Raw genomic sequence first — 24,666 nt, forward strand, 5'->3', positions numbered from 1 at the left:
TTTTGAGAATGATGAGGGCAATGAATGTACAAATGTGCTTTACATAATTGATGTATGTATGGATTGTGGTAAGAGTTGTATGAGCCCCTAATAAAAAAAAAAACCACTGTCCTTCATATGCTTAGAATGGGTTTCCCTTGGCCATGCTCTCTAAGGGAGCTCCCTGTCACTTGTGACATATCCATGTAAATTATACAAAAACCAGCTGCATTGGCCCCGAATGCACCAAAGCTTCTAAAAATGGAAATTTCAAACAAAGTTCAGAAGACCACTAGTCAAGAGATGTTGAAGAGTTTCCTTCCTTGGGTAAAAAAGCTAAACTGGGTGACGAGGAATTTTAATTCTAAGGATCTTCTGACTTAAGAAGACCAAACACTTAGCCTTGACATCTTGGTTCCAAATGCCATGTTCTAACCAAGTTACTTGGCCACAAAAATGCACACTCACTGCCACTGAGGTGATTCCAATCCACAGCAACCATATAACAGTAAATCTTTACAGGAGTGGAAAGCCTCACTGAGTGGCTGGTGGTTTCAAACTGCTAACAATGTAAAAAATAGTATGAAAAGATTTTGACATCTAATTTTGCATTAGAGTTCTCTTCAGCAAACAAATTTATTCATGGTTTTCAGTTTCTTCCTAAAGACATGTTAAAAACAAACAAACAGATCTCCTTGAGATTCAGTAAATTATTCAGCAAGTTTTCCAAACAATTTTCTGAATTGAGATGTGAAGGAGATCGATCAATCAGGTCATGATATCAAGCATCAGAAATTGTAACCAGGATTACAGGGCAGATCTCCAGACTACTGCTCCCAAGGATTACACACTATTATCCTATTTAAATCCTCAACCGGTGGTTAAGAGCTCAGCGTATAGGAAAGGTTGTTGGTTGGAACTCACCGGATTGCTCCATGGGAGAAAAGATCAGACAATCTGTTCCTGTAAAATTTACAGCCTCAGAAACCCTATAGGGCAGTTCTACTCTGCCATATAGTGTCTAAGAGTGCAAATCAATTCAATGGCACAAAACTACAACACCTGAAGAGGTCTCAACATGGCAAAAATGGCTTGTCAACCCAGTAGCAACAGAGAAAAAAGACCTGGTGATCTTCTTCTGTAACAATTATAGCCAAGAAAATCATATGGATTCTTTAACACATGGGGTCATCTAAATTGGAATCAACTTGAGGGCAACAGTTTGGATTTTGTTTTTTTAACAGAAAAAGTACTCATTGAAGTGACCAGAATTGCACCCACCCACCCACCCACTCACCCAGAGCCACTTCAACCCAAAAGATGTCCTCCCACTGCTTGGCTTCAGTTGTCTTTCTACTGCTACCACTAAGATGCATTAGAAGATGATTTCTCTTCAAACAGATCCACGTGTTTCCCTGGCCCAATTCTTCCCTCTTGAACAGTGCCATTTCCCCATATCCTGGCTGCTGTAGCTGAAGCACACAGTCAGCTCAAGTATATTAGGGATATAAATATATGCAATGTAAAGTGTGGTATAATCTCAATTGCTTAAGGCATTTTATCTGTACCCAATCAATCCCTTCTGGAGATTCCTATTATCACTTTGCTATCTAATCTCTGGTCTCCCCTCAGGCTACAACATCAAGGATACTTAATCCTCAGGTCAGGGCTAAACTGTGCTATTTCCTTAGGCAATATCTATTTATTCTCCAGGGCCCTAAACCCTGAGATCTACCTCCCAGGTCCCTAAGATCAGGGCGCCTACATACCAGGGTCCATCCCCTACTGCTTCCAGTCAAGCCTGCTCTTCTTATAGCAGCCACATGACCTGATTAAGGTACCCATCACTGAATTCAGGAAATGCTTCGTAGAATACCTCAGCAAATTTCTTAGCTGCATCAAAATTAGTAAGAGTTTACCATCTCAACCATTAACACAAAATTTTATACCCTGTGATTTTCCTATTGTTTCAATTATTTTCATTTTATCTAATAGAACTCTTCTAATAGACTCTCATTAATCCTGAGTTCTCTACTCTGACTCAACAACTAGTAAGTTCTTTTTACTTTCCACTAAAAATTTAAACAGAAAACTCTCTGCCATTCTGATTCTAATCATCAGCATCACCAACAACTAGGTCTCGAGGTACCCCCAGCCCATCAAATTTTATCCAGTTCCTCTTTCCGAATCATTTAGCTCTAGGGTCTCCTAGGTAGTCTTTTACAGAAATTATCTTAACCTAAAAAGTACAGAACTTATTTTCCTTATAGCTTAATACATTATGTAAAAGATATGATGTAGCAAAAAGATCAGGGATTTTGCAACCAAGGAGGCCCAGGTTCAGATCCTGGCTTACAAAGAATCTTGTACTAAAAACCACTACTTCTCTGAACTTCCTTTTTCTGACCTACCTCATAGAAACTGCTGTGAGGATTAAATTTTAATTTAATGCTTCTTTTGTACAACCCAAAACCTCCTGGGAATGGGTTTCTGTATTTGGAGACCTACGGTTGTGGTTACATGGAACATCCCGTTAATTGGCCTAGTAATGTGTTTAATGTTTCTGTTCTACCCACTCTCCTGTGTAGGGCCCGGAAGGAGTCAGAAGTAAAAGGAGGGTATGGGATGTGTCACTAATTGCCTCCAAGAACAACTACCTCCTTTGTTGTGAGACCAGAAGAGCTGGGCGATGACATTTAGCATTACTTAACATTTTAATCAAAGATTCTAGAGAAGAATCCAGAGGAAAACAAAGGAAATGCAGACCAGAATTTCATAGTCTCATGGACTCCAGGCTTCCTGGAACCATGAAGGTTAGATGAACCACTAAAGCAGTTGACCTGAGATCATCTTTAAACTTTAAGTTCTTTAAAGAGTTATATGAGATCACACTGACACAGCAACTTGGAAGATGAGACAGGAAGCTTAGGCATCAGTGAGCTTCTGTTAATGGGGGGGCGCTCAACTCAGAAAAGGAGGATGAGAAGGGGTGCACCACTCGAGTGTCATGAAGGTCATTATCTAGTACAGGTTGAAACTGTTAAATTAGTACATGCTTTGTTGTGTATAGGTTCAACAAAATGAATTTTATAATGTTATGAAATTAAATGGTTAACATAATGCCTAGAAGAGAAGGTGCTCCCAAAACAGCACCAACAGTATCATTATTATCACCATTATTATATATAGCTCATCTTCTTACTCCTATTGCCCTGCCTTGGTCTGAGGTTACTCTTGGATCATTTTTTTTTCTGCCAAGGGTAAGGTTAGATGAGTGAGGAGGCAGGAGTGAGAAAAATTCTTTCCAAGTTTGTCATCCTAATCTTGTTTGTAAGCATGGACTAGATAGGCTAAAAGAAAGTGTCCAAGAGCAACCAAACAGCATCCTCAGGAATTTAGGTTACTAGTAAAAAGCAATGACTTCACCCTAATCCAGTCATTTTACTACAAGCATATTACAGATTTGTCAGGGAATATTTCTACATACTTATTTGCAGGTGCTGCAAAAATATCCAGGTATACAGTTAAGCATACTGGAGGCAAACTTATACAAGCTTCTTAGCCACATCAAACACTTTGAGGGACTTCACTGGGACAAAAGGCTTAGGATCATAGTCTCAGAGGACATGTAAGTCAATTGACAATCATAACCCAGCCCATGCAGGGAAATGTTCTACCTGTATTCTACTTCAGTGAATAGCAATTGGGATCTTAAAAGCTAAGATATAATTATTGGTCTCTTCCCTTCTAGAGCAAAGAGTGAAGAAAACCCAAGAATCAAAGAAGCAATCGGGCCACAGAGCGAACAGACCACACAAACTACAGCCTCCACCAACCAGAAGAATTTGATGGTGTCCAGCGACCACTATGGAACACTCTGATCAGGATCACAATAGAAGATGCTGGACAGAGTGGGAGAAAAAAGTACAACATAACTCAAAGTCACCCCCATAAAGCCCAGATTTCTTGGTCTGATAGACTAGCAGAAACTCCCGAGATTATGGCCCTTCGAAATGCTTCAAGTCTGGAACTGAACGCATTTCCAGAGACCACATTTCAGAAGAACAATAAACAAACCTGTAAAGTTAGCCAGAGCAACTCTGCGGAAGGTGTTCCTCAGAACAATCAACCATAATAAAACAAAAAGGCACCATTTGCCCGAAAACAAAGTATAGAGGGCAGGAAGGAACAGAAAGGATGGGTGAAGAGAATAGGAAGTTCAGGGAGGAAACAGTACTGTTACACTGAGGAGGATAAAACTGTCACAAAACAAAATGGGCAGAAATTATTGATTGGGAAGCAAATTTGCTTTGTAAACTTCCATCCAAACCACAATAAAATGTTCACATGAATTATCTCCCTTTTGACCAGTTTTCAAGGGTTTTGGTTTAAAAGTTGTTTTTCTTAAGTGAAGGGGAAATATACCTGGATTAAGCCCTTGGTGAGCCCCTCTGCCCATGGAGCAAAGATATTAAGTAGCCTTGCTATTATGTACAATGCACCAAAACTGATTACAGATGCAGTCAGGTTAAAATTTAGCACCTTATCATATGATCTATCTTACGATTCATTTAAATTTTTCCTTTTTAATATTTTCTTTTTTTAATGAGGCTTTTACTTTGTTTCTGTTAATTTATGTTGTTTTTAATGGTTTTCAATACATGAAATCCAAGAGACAGTAATTGGATTAGTGGTTGCTTGAGGGTATGGCAGAGGAGGCTGGGGGAAAGACAGCTAATAACGATGAGGGCAAGAAAGAAGAAAATGCTCTCAAACTGACTGTGGTGATGATTATACAACTCTTCTGGCTATCACGGAGCCATTGAATTGTATGGTATGTGAATTATATGCCAATAAAACTGTTAAGAAAGTGTTCAAAGGAATTAAGAGTTTTCATTTTTTGGCATAAATTCATCAATCTAACAGATAGTGTTCAGTTTTGATTGTGAGGGGCACTTTTCTTTTTTTCTCTTTTTTTTAAACGGGATAGTGCGAATGCAGTCCCCCACTACCAGAAACTATGCAGTCGAGTTTCCCACATTTCGGGAAACTGCAGGGGTCAGCACACCCGGAGTGCAATGGGCGAGCCTCATCCTGGGAAAACCACCCTCGTCCTGGGCAAACCCACCTTCATGATCATGGTATCTCCCCTGCCAGGTAACTATGAGGGGGGAACCTTTAATGATTATACCAAGGAAAACGGGACAAACTGGGACATATGGTCACCCCATCGACTATCCTTTCCTTTACCACTCAGCCCACATACAATTTGAATTGTTTCCAACATTACTGCTGGTATGAAATTTTAAACATCTTCAAGGATCAAGTACTTATTTTTATTGGGATCAAATTCTAGACTCAGTAAAACATTTAAGTAATCTACGCAATTTTAAGAAATAGGTTTAATGAGCTAAAATAATTTTTTTCAGCTTGACACTCAGAAGGTTAAATCTTATTTTAAAGTAAATATTATAATGTCACAATATTTCTATTAGACTCAAAGTTTCAGAAAGTACAACACTGATGGGAAAAACTAGCCTTACAGTTATTTTAATCCAGATCTAAAATTAAAGAAATTTGAAATATACTTTTTAAAAATCTCTTTTTATTAAATCTACCTTTTGTTCGAAATCAAACTGTAACAGTGATTATCTCTTGGATGTCCTAAATTTAAGATTATGACACTTGACTGATAACCTGTACTGAATATTTTGTTGCTCTAATCTCAATAACATAGACTAACCCAGCATCAAAGAGCCAGGCTTCTTTAAGCGAAATTATTTAATTTAGCTCAGTTTTACATATATTTTGTTAAAAACCCAAACCACTTGAATTATAATTTGAAGTTAAATAAAGTGACTAGTACTGACCTTCTATTTACAATACTACATTCTCCACAATGTAAAATACTTATGCATAGGTATATTCTACTCAATTTGCAGAATTATTTGTACATCTGCAAAAGTCTTAGTTTAAAAGGAAGTGTTAGTTTATCAAATAGCACTTTAACATGTAAAATAAGGCTGATACCTACCTAATATGCAGAATACATCAGCAAGAATGGAGGGCATATCATCACGGATCTCCTAGTTTTAAAAATATTATGAAAAATTCATGGTAAGTAGAATAGTATACCAAGCAAGTATTATGGTTTCAAAATACCACTTTTTAGTAAAACTTAAAATAAACAAAAACCCAACACCACTCTTAAAATTCTTTGACTGGAGCTTCATAACAGAGAAAAATAGATAAATGTTGAGAAAACATGGTTAAATATCTACCAGGAAAAACCTAATGAAAAACATAAACCTAAATAAAGTATCTCAGGAAAATGCTACAAAGTACAAGTAAATAGTTTTCCAATACGGTTTTATATTAGAAACCACTAGAATTCAGAGCACCTCACACCTAAAGCAAGACTGTTAAAAATGGCCTATTTTTCATCTCAATCTTAAAAAGCTATGCTCATGCCTGAATCAACAATGATTTATGAAAGGAAAAAAATCTAAAAAAATACAAGTTTTGTTGTCCCATAAAAGATATATTTTTTAAAATTCATTAATGCTTACAGTCATTGAAGATGCTGACCCAGTACTCGCCCATGATTTCTAGATGAAAACTTCATGGCGTTTATTCAAGACTTTTCTCCAGGCTTCCCACCTCAGTCCCCAATTGTAAACTCATTTTCCATTAGTAAGAACATAGTTCAATTATCGAAATTAGTAGCTTTCAGACACTATACCAAACCCCAAATTAGCCTATTTTCAGAGACTAAAAGAAGTATAATTCTGAAGGAAAAAACAGCACCTACAAGACGACATACATGATATGCTTCTGTGGCTAAAATACAGGACAGTAGACAGTACTATGTGGAGCCCTGGCAGTGTAGTGATTATGCATTGGGCTGCAATCCACATGGTCGGAAGTTCGAAACCACCAGCAGCTCCTTGGAGAAAAAAAACTGGGCTCTCTACTCCTGTAAACAGTTACAGTCTCAGAGGCTTACAAGGGGCCACTATGAGTCAGCATTGACTCCATGGGAACGAGTTTGGTTTGGGGAGTTTATATAGTAAGTACTACAAGAAAGCCATGACCAAGGTAATCGGCTGCAGCGATACTATAAGTACAGCACCAAGGACTTCAACAACAGCAAAAGTGAAAGTTTAAGTGAACAGACAACCATAAAAGTTTATCTGGACTATACATTTTCTGTACATGACAAAGAATTAGATTCTATAAATAAACTGAAACCTATACTGACAACCAATTTACATAATGAAAGAACCTTAATTGGCAATCAGATTTCAGTTTCAAGCCTCACGTTGCACCTCAATTGTAGTGATTATAAAAGCTGCTCTCAAATGGGCAGATAATTTTTTAAATATAAATTGAAAGCCCTGACTACTAATAGATTCAAATGTGCTGTTTTGTTTCTTAAAGCACCAAAAAACCAACCTCACTGCCGTGGAGTAAATGCTAACTCATAGTGCCCCCTGTGGGTTTCGAACACTAATTGTTCACAGGAAGGAGTAGAAAGCCCAGTCTTTCTTCCACAGATTTGTGGATGATTTTGAACTGCTGACCACGCAGATAGCAGCCCAACACGTAACCACTGTGAATTCCATTTAACTACTGATTTACAATAAACAACCACTGACTGTGGAGCCCGCCTCCTAATTCATAGATTGTGAAAAACCTAAGTTATTTCTAGGACAAATAGCAAAGGGATGAAAACTAGCAGAAAATGGATGCTATAAGCAGTGAAACTTCAATTCAAAACTTCAATTTTAAATTGAAACCTCAATTTTAAAAATGTATTTAATTTCCAAACATAAGCACAAATTTAAAAAAGGTTTCCTCAATATGCTATCATGAGCTGATACCAAGGGCTCAAATAGAAAGTAAATGTTTAGAAAATGACGGCAACATAGTCACAAATGTGCTTGATACAACTGATGTATGGATTGTTACATGAACTTTAAGGGCCCCCAATAATATGATCTTTAAATATGCTATCGTGGGAGAAAAATGTTCCAGCTAATTTCTTTTTCAGGGTAAAATTTTTTTATTACAATGAAGGTCCCTCAGCCCCAGCTTACCTACTATTTTTTGCTTTGCTCACAACGTGACAAAAAAGCAAAAATATCTTCATTTCTATCTAGTCAGAATGGTTTACCAATATTACCTTAAAGTATTCACTATTGTAATTATTAATAAAGTGAAATGAGAATGATATGCACAATATAGCAAGACCAGAGAGATGTAACATTTATATATTTGTGTATATAAGATAGATACTTACACTAATGTCATTAAGAACATTAGATGCTTGTTCATGTTTTAGATTTCCCTTAATGACATGATATGATAACTCATAGAGAGCTTGCTGGAAATCTGTTGAGAATAAAAAACAATTGAAAGACAGACTCTTTAGGGAAAAATCTATGTATTCCCTTCTCTGAATTATTACAAACATCAAATGATTAAAAATACATAAATTTATAGTTAATGCTTTCTTCTAACATAGTCCTCTCTCTTATATTCACAAAAACACAACCCTAAACGATGAGAAGTCAACCAGGATTCCACTGCTGTCACTAACTACTACCAAAGCATTCCTTTCCATGGTTACATATTTGCATTCACAGGTGCACATCATTTGGTAGTCTGATTTCCTCCACTTTTAAAAGCATTTTTCTTCATACAGCCAAACAAATTCTCTATTATTATTTTTAATAACTGCATAGAAGTCCAGCAAGTGGATACAAATTGAATTCACCATTTCTGTTACCAGGAGATTTCACAGATTTCCTTTCCAAAATTACACATTTAGATTTTAGTTAATACAATCTCAGGGCTACAATGATAATGTAATGCCGTGTTTTCTCTATATCCTATCGGAGAAATTTTCCGAATTGAAATCTCTTTGTCCATCAACGTTTAAACTAAACAATATACCAAATGGCAGTTCTATAAAACTGCTTAATTACAAGTAGCCACAGGTACTATTAATTATACCTCATTCCCTGGAGAGGAACTTGGGGGGAGGGGTTAATGAGCAGATGAACACCTCCTTCCAGCTATCTTGAACTTTAGCACCCCCAAAACTAAAAATGTTACAGGGTTCTTCCCATTAAAGGTGGGAAAACAATTAGCTCAAAAATCACTATCCTAAAACAAAGTCTATAATTACTTCTTTGAGGGAATAAAAAATCTCTGAGGGTAAAATAAGTAAAAATAAAATATTTTAAAATCTACCATGGTTTAACAATTTGTCACTAAAGAGAACAGAATAGAAATCAAAATGTGTATCAATCCCCTCTAACCAATGAAAATAATATTTTGCAAAATAAAAATAATTTGGCAGTTAAATCAATTTGTCTAATAAATATCACTTGCTAAAAAGAAACTTACATTATCTCAATTCCTTATTATTATAATCTGCATTTCTCACAGTGATGCCGTCATTGTGCTTATAAATAAAAATACATATAAAAACTAAAATGTAAACAAAGAATTTCTACTTGTTGGTATAAAAGAATACAAGATTAACTTCACACTTTCTTTTAATTAACTACTTTATAATAATACTTATTTAAATTATCCAGATACCTAAGGTTGTATTTTAAAAGCAATCAATTTTAGAAGGAAAAAACAGTGGATCAGCATAACCTAAATTCCCATAGGAATATGTCCTCTAGTGCTCATTGGGGCTGAGGGAATTCTAATCTTAATCACAGAAGGAGATTAAAATAGAGAATGAATAGCCAGGCTCATTTTACTGACACTAAGGTGACATACAATACAGTTACATTGTAATCCACAAAGTAGCAATATACAGTCCCAAACTTACAAGTGTGTTAAATGTCAAAGTCTGAGGTTAGGAACTCCTATAAACACTTAATCTACAGAAATAGGGAAACTGCTGGTCTGAAATGAACTGAGCTTATTTGAGGAGCAAAGAGCTAAAGGACACAAGAAATATTAACCAAACTCAATGTTAAAATAAAAAAAGAGGATTCTGAAAAAATGACAGTCAATTTCCTGCCATGGATTACCAACTGGGCTCTCAGATGAAAGCTTGATTGTTGGCAGAAATCATGTGTAAAGGAAGCAAGTGGGGGGCAAGAGAAAGAGAACACGGCAATTCTGCCAATGAAACCAAATTAATAATAACCTCAGACCCACACAACAGTATGTAAAATGAAAAGAATTGTCCACTGTTTCACCACTTAATTTTTCAGAGAATTCTTTTTCTTACTTGAGCTAGTTAAAGATTTCAATAGCTAACAATATCAAAGTTAACTTGGTAGTTAAGAACATGTTTTAAACATTGAAAAGAAAAACAAACTAACCAAACTATCCAAGTCTTTTTACAAATGAGTATTTTGTTACACATGTGACAGTCCTCTGACTTATTCAAAGAAGGCATTACAGCACTCTCAGAAATCCTTACAAATGATCACACAATTCTGTAAGCTGGATTTGTGGCTGTGGACCTTGAATGTTAAAACAGGTCTTACACAAAAGACAAAGGTTTTATTCGTTAAAAAATACTTTAGACCCAAATATTCAAATGATCTTTAAAAAGAGTAAAACAACCTCTCATAGGTAACGCAATATGCAATATTTAATAAAACAAAAAGAAACTTACCTACAGAATAAAAATCCTGTAATTAATCTTCTATTCACAAAGCTCTAATTTTAATAATTGCAATAAATTATAGCTAATGATGTTTGGTTTAAAACAGAGTACTGATTATAAAAGTCTATGTTCCAGATCGAAAAAAAAATTATGAGTTTTACTCCCAATGAAAGCTACTACATATGAAAAAGCTTTAAACTTACTAAACATGATTGCTCTTATTTTTCCCAAACTTATCTACTTCATTTTAAATTAATGAAAGTGTTACACTCCTTTAAAACTAGAATAAGTAGAAATTTAGATGCTGTTTTATTATAACATTTTACTTAATAAATTATATTTCTGATATGCAGTAAACAACTGCCTTGCTTTTAATATTTTCCATGACAACTTCTTTAATAAGATCCCCAGATACCAACTAAACATAACCAGCTTTAGGAAAAACACCGAACCTTGGTTTCTGGAAATGTTCTAGTGCAAGATCAGGGCAGTTTTCTTTCTGTGCTAGTTTTTCTTTACCATTTACAATTGATAGCTAAGCTATGCAATTTTTAATACACGTTAACAACTGCTGAAATTCAGCTAAATATTGTCAATTATAAGAGTCAAGCAATATTAGTTATAATGCCGGTTAAATAACACTTGTATTCAGGGATGTATGGTCTTACTATGACTATCGTTTTAACTCTGACAGTAATAGACATATTTTAAATATATATATATATACACATTTTAAAGCTTTACATATTATGAGCCATACCTTTTCGTTTCAATTCTAACAAATGGGTAACAAGGTATCTATTAATTTTCAGTTGAGTTACAAATGAAAGCTGCTATCTGTTAAAAGTCTTACCTCTGTAACTTGAACTATCATGGCTTTTATTTTCACTGAAAATTCGGCATAAATGCAAACTAGAATAAAACAGAAATAATCTATATTAACTACTGATTCTAATAATAGATGATTTTCCCCTCTGCCCTCCCCTCCCGCCCCATAATAGATGATTCTTATAGAGCAATTATGTCAATTAAAGAGTACTTGGAAATGTATCAAATAAATTTAAATCCATTCACTTATAATGACACTAAAACAAACCCAAAAGCCTTAATTGGTCAAAAATGAAAGATCTTGGTAAATCAAATTATTCCTTTAAAAATGATAAGTAAAGGGGGGGGGGCAGAAAGAAAACCCAAGCATTTATTGTGCCTTTTGTAGATGAACTATAGTGCTAGGTAACTCTAAGAGCAGATAAGAAATTTCCTTGTATCAGCTCATAAATAATAATGAATTAGAATGTCACCATCTTAAGATTTCTAATGAATTAAAGAATCGATTAGGCACTGATCCTGGCTATTTGTATCACAAGAGAGACACATTTTATGTGCCTCTTGATTCTAATGAAAGCACACACTATCCACCTATTAAAAAAACAGCATCTAATCTGATCAAGTCATTGGGAGCTTAAGTTAATTTACAGAAAATATAAAAGACAGATAAACATATTAGATGATGGCATGGAGATGCAATCTGCAAAATTCAGGCACAAATTTCCCAGTTCCATCTGCAAATAAATAGCAAGTAAAAACAAAAGATAATCCAGGGGAGGGATCCCAAGGTTAAAGAGGCCTAAGAGACATATCAATCACCATGTATGGATCTTTGTTTTCAGACCAGAAACTATTTAAAAATCTAATTTACCAGACAACAATTGGAATACTTTATCTTTGAAAGATATACTCAAGATTCACAGATGAAATATTAAGTGTCTAAAACTTACTTTTTACAATAATTCATGGTGGGTGGGAGGGAATACAAGGGATTAAGAAATGGCTAGGATTAAAGTTAAAGCCAGATTACCCAGGAGTTGATAACTTTTGAAGGTAGGTGATGATTTCAATGAGAAACTATTCTACTATTCTACTTTTTAATGTTATCGAGATTTTTTTCCAAAATGAGTAGGTTCACATAAGGTTTTAATAGTACATAATATCCAAACATAAGAGTACATAATATGCATACATAAGATCTAAACCAAAAAGTGCAATAGTAGGTAACATTCCTGTATTCCTTCATGAGACTAATGCAGCAAAAACAGCATGCAGTTAAAAGATAAATGCTTAATTGGAATTACAAAAAGAAGAACAGGGCAAAAGCTGTATTTGCAGACATAACAGCCAAGTATCTTTTTCCAGAGCTGAAGTTAAATCCTTATCTGGGAACCTCCAGGTTAAGCTACAGAAAATGAAAAACAAAACCCTTCAAAAAAAGACAAGATTAGCTTCATAAGTCACATGACTTCGCAACAAGAACTCTGACTTCCAGAGATGGCTGAAAGATAACATGCAAGGTGCTGAAATCAAGAATGCTGATCTAAAAATACACTCAAAGAAAACAGTTCCAAGAAAAAACATAAGAATGAATTTCTCCAAGACAAAATTTGAGAGTTCACCACCAACAAACACCAAAATAAATGCTTACAGAACATCTTCAATAAAGAAGCTCCCTCTGGGAGCCCCTTTGGGAGCCATCGCTGAAGCAGCAAGCAGCCAAATTGAAGTTCAATCCCTTTGGGGTTTGGACTGGTGCAAAAAACGAAGAGGCACTCCGGGTATACCTTGCCACATTTACAGGAAGATTATATCTTCCCCTCTTTCCAAGGAACTGCAGCAGAAATACGATGTTCGATCCATGTCCACCCATCAGAATGATAAAGTTCAGGTTGAGCGAGGGCGCTACAAAGGTCAGCAAATTGTCAAAGTGATCCAGGTTTACAGGGAGAAATGGGTCATCTACACTGAACAGGTGCGAGATAAAGGTAACAGCACAACTGTCCTTGAGGGTAATCACCCCAGCAAGGTGGCTCTCACTAGGATAAATTGGACAAAGGCTGCAAAAAGATCCTCCAACACAAAGCCAAATCTCCCCAAGTAGGAAAGGGAAAGAGAAAATATACAATTTGTTTTTAAATGTTTCTAGTTTGTAGTTCAAAAACCCTTGGTCCCTGAGATTCTTTCAAGGGATCTGCAAGGCCAAAACTAGATTTCTAGATACACAGTAGCACTGAGACTTCGCTTGCCCCTTTCACTGTAATGACATTTGCACAAATAGTGCAAAGCAATGGAAGGTCAAACTGCTGACAGTTTAGCATGTATCAATGCAACGGCACCCAATGTCTCATTCTACTCTTCACAACCAGGAATTCAAAAATAAAAGCTAATCTCACTGCAGTTGTCACTAAATTGGATCTTCATGGCCATGCACTCTCAGTAAACAAAAGCTACTCTCAGTCAAGAATACCCTTGACGAAGCAGTAAAAACTACCAAATTATGAGCCTGGTGGAGAACTTTCTTTTAAAGAACAGGCCTTTTTTTTCCCTGTGTGATGAAAGCAAAGTACACACAAAGTATTCCTATCACGCACCAAAACACTGCGGTCATCTCCAGGAATAGAATATGTGCCACTTGCAACTGTGAGCTGAACTAATCATTTTTTCATGGAATACCATTTTCACTTGAAAGAACAATTGACAAACAGGTGTCTGACAGACATTTTCTCAAAATTGAACCAAATGAGTCTGTCATTTCAAGGAAGCCAAATGGGTGCTTTTGTTGCCAATGATAAATTTTAAGCTTTCAAGCAAAAATTACAATTTTGGAAAACTTGTATCTGCTACAATGGGCCTATTTCCCAAGTCATAGATTTTCCTGATTAGTTCGGTGATATTTTAAAATATGGTTTTTAATATTATCCTGTGAAGTATATGTCAATATAGTTGGCTCTCTATATCCATGAGTCCCACATCAACCAATTATGGATCAAATCTATTAGGGGAAGGAGGCTAAAAGGAGTATAAAGTGCTATTTATATAGCATTTATATTATATATTATATTATATAACCTAGAGATGACAACGTATACAGAAGGATGTACATACGTATATACAAATACTAGGCCATTTTACATAATAGACTTGAGCATCTGCCCATTCTAGTATCCATGGGGGACTTGGAACTAATGCCCCACACCCACTCCTATCACACACAGGGGCAACTGTATTTGGAAGAATCCACGGAAGTCAGTGAGCCAGTTTTCCAACTCATCAGCATATGCCATTCCAATATGATGCATGATTTTGTAAGAGATCCATTCTAAGTGTGAGAGAGACAAATGTATTTTAATTTAACAAGTCTACTGATTTCAGATCCAACATCACAGCAAACTAAGAAACAACCACTTATTGAAGTCGGGTGGGATACCAAAGACCAACACCCACAATTATCTAAAAAGCTATAATTATTCTCCCTTTGCCAACTAACTATATCTGTGTGGGACTAAGTCTTCAAATATTTCAACCGTAACACGAGGGGCCTCAAAAAGTTCATAGAAAAATTTCATTATCTTTTCATTTCATTTTTCCATGAACTTTTTGAAGCCCATTTATATTGCAAACCCTTCATTCACAGTCTACACAAAGATCAATACCAAGTAGATAAGACATAAAATTCAAAAGCAAAAGAATGATTTACAGAAGATTTTAAGAGAACAGCTTCATTGCCTTAAAAATGGGAAAAGATGGCTCAAACACAAAAGTACTAGCAATAAATCAAAATACTGAAAGATTTGACTATATTAAAATAAGTAATTTTGTTCATTAAAAGTCACTATTACAAGAGTGAAAAGGCAAGTCAAATACCAAAAGATAATTGGATAGAGTACAGCAATTCGTTTAGTATACAGACAACACTGCTATTAACTGCCAAGGAATGGGCTCCCCAACTCATGGCAATCCAATGTATAATGGAAAGAATGGCTGCCCAGCCTTGCCAAAGCTATAAAGAGGCCTTACAGAAGAAGAAATTAGAAATCCGCATGACCAATAATATAAAAGATACTCATGAAAATCTGAGTATGACACAATAAAGTATTATAACATACCTATCACATTGAGCCCAAAAACCTTTCAATCTGACATTGTCAAAAGTTAGTCAGGATGTGAAACAAGAAGAACTCTCCATACACTTCTGGTGGGAGTATATATTGAAACAGTTTGGCAGTATCTAGTGGAGCTGAAGTTAAACAATTTCAAAGTACTGGGGGAGGGCGTTCAAAAAGTTCATCAACATAAGATATACACAATGGCATATTTTGTCTCTATGAAAATTAAAAACCTAAAAGTATGTGAAACAATACAGATAGGTCCTAAAGACACAATATTGGACAAAAAAGCAGCCAGTTACAATAGAATACATAGTCTATTATTCGATAGTTACCCGGGATAGTGGTTAGGGAGATGGGGGGAAGCAGGGCATATGGGGGATTTCACCGATACTAGTTTAGCTTGTTGACCTGGATAAGTTACAAGGTTGTGCATTTTACAATCATTCTTTAAGCTCTACATACACTCTTCTGTATTTTTTTGTTAAATTTTACAATAAAAATAATCTAACAAGTTGTACAAGTCCTTAAAGAAAATTAAATGAGACACTGACCAATGAATGTATGTATATATCTTAACTTTTATGCATAGCCATCACGTTTCTATGGTCAAAGAAGCACATCATTTTAAGATGTAATAGAATTTGATAACATATCTCATCTGAGACTGAATATTTTGCCACATTACAATCATCCACAAAGGTTACATATTTACTTTGCAGGTTATCAATGCCCCTGGAGTTCACCTGTATCTTTTGATTTTTTCTATTTTTGTCAATGCTCCAAGACGTTCAAAGTCAATAAGGTACACTTTCCTGGTCAACAATTCACTTGCAGGTCTCACGAAATTATTTCCAAACCCAAGAAATAAAATGGCCTTGCCAACAGAGGGTTAACACTAAGTTAAACCTGAATTATTTTAAAATCTCATTTTTCAAGTATTCATTTTGACCAATTCATTTAAAAGAAAGAAAAATTCTTCAGAGAGCAATTTACAAATGGTGAAAATAAACTGGTTTAAGTTTGAATCTCAGGTGCTTTCACTTCCTTCCTTGGAGAACAAGGTCTGCTTTCCAATGGGTTAAGCATTCATTAGGCTTCTAATTCCCCAAAATCTATCAGACCTGTTCAGTCATCTCTAGGATACAAACGAAGATCCGTTGCCCTTTTAAAGGTAACATAGAAATATCATCTCCTTCATGCTAACATTAAAGAATATAAATACCTGCTATTTTTTCTAAATGTTGCCAAGCTCCTTTTTGAGAGTAAATATCTAAACATCTCTATCAAGACTGCCCATTTTTAAAATAAACGTTTAAGAGTCCCTGCACGTTGCGGTCCTCCTGACCCTAGAGATTCATTTTCCCTTAGAACAAGGTAGCAAGAGACTGTCTTTGAGAGAAGAATTGAACTGAATCAAGTAACGACTCCATCTTTGTCTTATGTGCCCAGGTTACAAAACACAAGGTCAGATATTCCTTCTTATGATGAATGTTATTTGCTTCCTCCCATGTTCCAGAAACTTCCTTTTTCTATGTGTTTTAATAAGCTTAATGCACACGTCTTTCGAGATAAACCTTCCAAAGGGGTAGTGTATCAGTATTTCCACCCCTACTCAATCTAATGGCACAGCCATCGTTATATAATTTTAAGAAATAATTGAAAGATCTTATCAGTCACAAGGTCACAAACATATTCATTAGTATGCAGATGATAATGTCATCATGAGCTATTCATTTTCATCTCAAAGAGTTTTTGAAATTGTTTAAGGAATCACTGATGGGTTACAAAGATCAGGTAATTCACTTGCATAACAGATACTTATATCTAGTATAAAACAGTCTCCTTTAGTGGTAGGGAACTAAAACCAATCACTAAGGATTTTCCTCCCATCAGTGGATTTCTCAGTGCTCTGCTCCCTAATCTACAGATCAAACATTCTTAAAGAACTCATATTTCTGAATGCTACCATTTGCCTTATCAAACTGTTTTAGTATCCTAGCCTAAATTATCAAGAAAGAACAAACAAAATTGCCTCCAACGGGTTGCCCATTTTAATGGGACTTGAAATATAGCCAAATCTTCCTCCTTAGTTCAAAGTCAAATGATTATTTTAGTCCCTTGCTAACCTCCAATTAATAGTTAAGTTTACCATTTTTCCACTTTTAAAACATTTCAGTGGTGTTGCGGGGATGTTGTCCCAGGTGCCTGAAAACAAGGCCAGAATCTATTTTGTCAAAGAACTGTGAAACTGAAAACGAAATAAAAAGTCTGACTGAAGTCTTTCCAAGGCCTTCAGAAGTATTTTGGGAATACTTCTTACCATGGGTCTTTAGCATTCCACCTTACTTGCTCCCATTTACCAACAAAAAGGAAATACAGCATAAGCTTCAACTACTTGATTAGGCTTGACATTTTTCAGCTAGCTACACATGTAGAAAGCTGGTGTCCATTTGTTTCTTCAAAACAATTCAAAAGACTACATTTGGTTAAGCAAAGTGCTTCCTCTATTTTAAGTGTAAGAACACAGACATAACCAACAAGAATTAGCATCGGGACAAAGTAGCATTATCTTGAGAAAACATGCATTTATGAGGAAAAGGAACAGGAAATCTTAGAGACCAGAGAAATTCCTGTACTTAAGTGGAAAGAGACACAAACACATTAATAGCACTCATGCTACCTTAGATGTTTAAGCACTATACAATATTTTAAATTTTTGAGCAAAGAAAAAGCCTAGATAATCTCCTGAGATGGCTTAAACATTTTCTGTAGAATGCATTTCTCAGACTAAGACTTATACTTAATTTGTGACTATACGTCTAAGTGAGAAATTAAATGCCAAAATAAGGAATGCCAGATGTCTGAAGACTAAGACATCAACAAAAGGTTTCTGATGAAGTTTAGGCCACAGTGCACCTCTGTGGGGAAAGGAGAGAATCTTCAGCCACCAAAATTATCACTTGATGTAATCATTATACCTCCAGTCAGAAAATATAAACGCATACTTAAAATAATACACTTCCCTCCAAAAACTTCAGGTCAGGCATTTACTGCATATCTACGCATATTTAGATACGTTCTAAAAATATATTTTAATTATTTAGGGTGGGAGGGTGAGGGAGGGAAGGAGTGAACAAAGAGCTGTAACCAACGACTCAAGTAGAAAGAAAACGTTTTGAAAATGATGGCAACATATGTACAAATGTGCTTGATACAATTGTTATAAGAGCTGCTAGAGCTCACGATAAAATGATTTTAAATAAATAATAAATAGTATACTTCCCTCCAAAACCTTCAGATCAGACATTTATTGCATATCACATATACTCAGAGACATTTTAAAAGTTTAAAAATTATTTAGGGTGGGGGAGAGAGGGAGGGAAAAAAGAGGAGCTGTTACCAAGAGCTCAAGTAGAAAGAAAATGCTTTGAAAATGATAATGGTAATATATGTATAAATTTGCTTGATGCATGGATTGTTATAAGAGCTGTAAGAGCCCCCAATAAAATAAGGGGGAAAAGAATATAATAAAGCTGATACCAAGGGCTCAAATAGAAAGCAGATGTTTCGAGAATGACGACGGCAACATATGTACGAATGTGCTGGACACAATAGATGTATGTGTGGATTGTGATAAGAGTTGTATGAGCCCCTAATAAAATGATTTAAAAAAATAGAATACATGAAGGATGGCAAGAGGAGGCATGTCTGACCTCTGCCTTGTTGCAAAAAAAAATTATTTAATAGCTGAAGAAACATTTAGTTGACCAAAACATTCAGCAATTTAACTTTATTTAGAACTACTGATAATTGGAGCATAACAACAATTTTTAATTGGGATATGTAGATATTTTTTCTTCTTTATGCTCTGAGGCATTTTATTTATTTTTTATTATTAAAAGATCATCTTATTGGGGGTTCTTACAAATCTTATTACAATCCATACATCAATTGTATCAGGCATATTTGTACATGTGTTGCCATCATTCTTTTCTAGACATTTACTTTCTATTGAGCCCTTGGTATCAGCTCCTCTTTTTTCCCTCCCTCCCCCCAACCTCGTGACCCCTTGATAGATTATAAATTATTATTATTTTCACATCTCATACTGACCACTGCCTACCTTCCCCCATGGTTTCTGTTGTTCTTCCCCCTGAGGGGTGTGTGTGGAGGGATATGTAGATTTTTTAAAAGAAAAAAGTTCTTCAGCCAAATTGATGATACTCAACAAATGTATGTATTTCAAAACAAGACTAAAGCATTTACATGAGGTGAGAATCTTCAGCTTGAAAGCTTGACACAGAGCCTTCCTTTAAGGTTGCCTATGAGACAGAAATGAGCTGACTGCGCTAATGATTTCGCCTAAAAACGTTAATTCTCTACTGCATCTACCAATACATGCAAGTTTATTTCATTAATCAAGGCTAGCATAAAAACATACACTTGAAGACTCTTCAAAATGACTGTGAATAAATCCATATTTTGCATACGTTGCAAAATTTGAAAGGGTTTGCATTGTGAAACTTCTAAGACTAGAACTACCAATTATTACTTTGGGGGAATCCTACTTTGCCTTTTTGCTACCATTGGAAAAAGACTATTTTAAGAGTTCTATAGTTTATTGATGGGAGTAGCAATACAATGAAGGTAGGGTGAACGTGAGGGGGAAAGTGGGAGAAAGGGGGAACCAATCAAACAACAGAAATGTGGGTGAAAGAAGACAGCAAACAGTTTAAGATATGAAAATAATACTTTACAATTTATCAAGGGTTCACGAGGGGTGGAGGGGAAAAAAGAGGAGTTGATACCAAGGGCTCAGGTAGAAAGACAATGATTTGAAATGATGATGACAACCTATGTACAAAGGCGAAAGAGCCCCCAATAAAATGTTTTTTTTAATAAAAAGAGCAACCAGCACCTCTGGAGAAACAGGCATGTGATGGGACTATGCAGTTGGGCAAAATACAGTTTTAATTCTCTTAAGTACTTATCAAAACTTACTTTTTAAAGCCAAGACCTTTCCATGGGCACAGTTAGGAATTTGTGCTCTGTGAATTTCTAAATGCCATCTCTTGTGTGGCTTTTAACATTATGCTGTTGGAATTAACTACAACCCCCAGAATACAGACATATGATGGTGACAGACAAGAAATGGAACTCTATCACCGGCTACATTATAGCTTTTCAAAAGGTAATTTTCATTCATACTGCAAATGTATCTTCTTAAAAAGGAAAGATCCACTGTGGATACTTTAAATATTGTACATACTTAAAAGTGGAAACTATAAATGGACTCATTCACAATTTGATGACATATGATCTCCATTTTTAACATTTCCATTTGGTGCTTTACTCTTCAAAAACGCTGTTTTCAGCCAAAGGAAAGGATTTGGGGTGTAATATATTTATACCATCATTTGTTCTAATGAAATGAAACTGCTAACATCTATCTTTAGCAAGATGACAAAAACTCCTAAATTAGGCTACATGCAACCAACGTTTCATAGAGGGAAACTTCATGAAAACCACGGACTAGATGGTGAAAAGTCTGACGGTACTATTCCATTATTTTACACAAGTAACAAGTTGAAACTCTAACAGAATGCAATCATAAAACTGACTAGATTTGGATTTGCTATCATTTGGATCCATAAACCATACAAGAAAAGTCATAATAACAGTTTTTAATAAGCTCTTAAAACTCAGAAACTAATGGCATGGACCATGGATCATGTAAATATACATAAAGTGAGTTCAAAATTCCATTCTGGAGGTATTTCAACCTCCAAATATCAATCTGTTCTTTCCCCAACCACTGCCAGCAAGACAAACAGTAAGTTCTGAGTTTCCAACTCCTAGTGCTTAATTACCACTCAAGTAGAAGGTGGGAGCAAGAACAGTAAAACTGTCCAAGCCATTAGTAGTAAGGAGAAAACTGAACCATCTCCAAAGATGACAGCCCCTAAAAAGCTGAGATGGCTTTAAGAGTTAAAAAAAAAAAATTAATTCACCTTTTGGGTTATCCTAATGTAATATAAATGATGGTGGTTTCGTTTGTAACATCCATCCTGTCTTCCCTGCACACGGGATTTAACAGCTAATTACTGGCTACTTGTCCTAAGAATTTAGAAAAATGTTCCTGACAATTAAAAATGAATTTTTGTCAGAGATAGCTCTAACCTGAATAAGCCAATAAGCACTCAGCATTCGCCAGAGGGGCAGAGCAGGAGGGGCGGGGCCCAATCAAAAGAAATATGAGACATAGTCCCTACTCTTCAAGGGCCTCTCAATTCATTAGAGAACAGAAGTAAATACACATGAGTCAAAGACCAATTGTTAATTGCGAACCTGAGTGCTACAGCCTTTAAGTGCAAGAGCTGTCCTGATAAGTTTAACCAACTATAGGTTGGAATAATAATATTACTATTAATAGCTATCACTAGAGCACTTACTATATGCCAAGTGCTTTACAAGGATTATCATTTAGTCTTCACAATACTCTTCAGAATAGAGTACTATTATTCCCAATTTACTCAAGGTCACTCAACCAGTTAAGTGGCTCCCTACTGCAATCCAAGCCTAGGGCGCCCGCTGCAAGACTTAGTGATGCCCAGGGTGGGGAGGCGGGGCTGAGGGCCTGTAGGCTGGATGTATCTCAAGCGCAAGATCCAGATTTCACATCATTTCATTCCAGGCAACAAAGTTTCAAAGCGCTTCCCCACCAGCAACCTTCAAGTGGGTACAAGTCGGGGGAGGAGGGGGGAGGCGGGACAATAACCACACACACAAAAAAAACAAACAGGCTAACTAGAGGTAAACTCATATGTGTTCAGCTTGAGTTCTTAAAGCAATTCAGCGATGACCATTAAAACTAAGTAACTCGTTTTAAAAACCCATGGTTTCTTTGACTGTTTAAAATGTCTCTCTCCCCCCCCCCTGGGGGGGGGGACACACAGAGAGGAGAGCTAGGAGCTGGACTTGTGGGTAAGGAAACCGCAGGTAGGGCAAATTACTGCTTTCTGTGTTGATTGGGGGGTGGGAGGGGTTGCTACGTCTTATGGCTTAAAAAAAATGTTATCCTAGGAACTCAGGAAGCTTGGAAAGTTGCCAAAATGAGTTGCAGTCCCAGGACAAAATGGGGTTTAGGAAACACTATGACGAAAGTTGAATCCAACCCGAAAAGGCTCCTAGGTGAAAAGATGAAGCAAAAGAAGTGCCGGCCGATCATCCAGGGAAGCGGTAATCCCTGCCACACGTCCCCACGGCCCGCAGCGCCGCGACAGTCACAAAAACCGCTCCCCGGAGGACCCAGCAGGGCTCCTCTTCGCGATGCCCACGGCTTCGCGGCGGCGGCGGGCAGTGAGAGGAAGAGTCCGGGACGGTTCACCCTGATCGCACTTCAGGCAGAGGAGGCTCCGGGCGCCCAACTGCCGAGTCGTGCGGGTTAGAGTGAAGCAAGGGGGGGGCAAGAGATGGAGAGTCTGAACACCCCCGGCAGCCCGGAAAAGAGAAAGGAACCAAGTGAGCTCAAGGGACAAGGGGGACCCCCCCAAAAAAAATCGAGCAGGAGCTAGGGGACTCGCAGGGCAAGACAAGAGTTCAACGAAGAGGCTGGAGGAAGACGGGCTATCCTAGGAAGCAGGATCTTAGGGAGACCAGGGAGGATGGCGGTTGGTGGCGGTTAGGAGCTCTTCTTCCCACTGAGTTCGAAACTCCTAGCCAACCCTCCACGCCCGCCGCCCAGATGGGGGAGCGGGCACGCCCCCCTTGGCCTCCCCCCACACTGAAGAGGGCGGCCGCCACCCGGACCCAGCCCAGATCGGCCCCTGTCACCGGCTTGGACACTCACAATTCGCCTCTCCCTGATTTCTCCCAGTTCTTTATCCACTCTGCGGGAACCACCACAGTCGCGGCCGCCATCTTCGTTCTCACTAGTAACAGAGGCCCGGATGTGTAGCACGCGAGCGAAGGGTCAAAGGGGAGCACCGCCCACGGGGAATGCCGGGAGCTGAGAGTTCGGTTTGCGAATTCCCGCCCCACCTTCGTCCTAACCTCGCAGAAGCCGGACAGCTGGCCGCCAAGCTGGCCGCCAACGGTGTGGCCGCGAGCGCTGGTCGCGGCGCAGCCCGTCACGAAGTACCCGGGCCCGCGGCGACCTCCGCCGCCCTCGGTTCCCTGTAGAGCGGGGCAGAAGGCAGCCCCAGTCTGACTGGCCGCCCGATTGTTCCGGAACCTCTATAGCCGCAGAGTCATTCAAATGCAACCGTACCTTAATCTGTTTGAAATCTCCAATGTCTGCCATTTATTGGTTAATGGAAAACGAGAAACCATGCCTCCCCTTGATGAGCTCACAGGTTTTGTTAAAGACCGACACATAAGCAGATAACTTGCACTCTGCTAAGGTCTGAAATAAAAGAAACGAGTCGGGAAGGGGGTGGCCTTTCACTGAGTGCCAGGCGTTATGCGAATTGAGGGAAATCAGTCAGCTCTGGCAAACACAAGGAGCAATGTGTTCTGAAAGCCTACTGTGCCGCTCTCTGTTGTAAGCGTTGGGAAAACTTCAGAGATGCCACCTTGACGCAAACCTCAATGTTTACTTAGTTTCAACGTATACACTCACGTGATACTTATTATTTCAATGGGCGAAAAGAAGCATTGGAGTGGAAGGACATGGCGAGCGATATTGTAACTATGTAAAATGAAAATCAGCTTCATTTTGAGACAGTGAACAGCATGTGCCTCTTGATGAGGTGCTGAGAAAAACACAAATCTGCTCTGAAGTAATCGTGCCAAAACTGTCCGTAACTTAAATCTGATCCTCAGGAAACATCAGACAGACTCAAACTGAGGAACCAGTTACAAAATAATTTGCATGTACTTTTTCAAAGGCCGTGGTCACGAAAGACAAAGCATGATGGAGGAACTCTTGCAGGGGAATGGAAACGAGAGAACCCCTGAGGGCCAGCCCAGAAAAACAAACATTTAATGGTCCAAATTTGAATATCTTTAAACTAGGTCATGGAGTCAATCCTAAGAATGTTTCACTTTCTGTTGTCCTTAACTCAGTATACTGTGGTTGTATGGCCAGAGAGTTAAGGTCAG

General features: G+C 37.4%; 1 protein-coding gene and 1 pseudogene across 3 annotated transcripts in view; both read right to left on the bottom strand.

Moving 5' to 3' along the window:
* The window catches only part of THOC2 (THO complex 2), a 102,658-nt gene extending 79,168 nt beyond the window's left edge, over positions 1–23,490 (bottom strand). For all 3 annotated transcript variants that reach the window (XM_045295880.1, XM_045295879.1, XM_045295878.1), the window contains exons 1-4: positions 23,414–23,490; positions 11,478–11,536; positions 8,282–8,373; positions 6,014–6,065 (exon numbers count right to left, since the gene is read on the bottom strand). In XM_045295880.1, the coding sequence (XP_045151815.1) occupies positions 6,014–6,065; positions 8,282–8,373; positions 11,478–11,536; positions 23,414–23,484 (274 nt within the window). In that variant the 5' untranslated portion in view covers positions 23,485–23,490. The remainder of the gene's footprint in view (positions 1–6,013; positions 6,066–8,281; positions 8,374–11,477; positions 11,537–23,413) is intronic.
* Positions 4,960–5,144, bottom strand: LOC115871584 (annotated as a pseudogene).
* Positions 23,491–24,666: the final 1,176 nt, after the last annotated feature.

This window comes from Echinops telfairi, unplaced genomic scaffold (genome assembly GCF_000313985.2).
Source record: "Echinops telfairi isolate 266 unplaced genomic scaffold, ASM31398v2 ScPeMD7_6080;HRSCAF=6971, whole genome shotgun sequence".
Classification (NCBI taxonomy): Eukaryota; Metazoa; Chordata; class Mammalia; order Afrosoricida; family Tenrecidae; genus Echinops; species Echinops telfairi.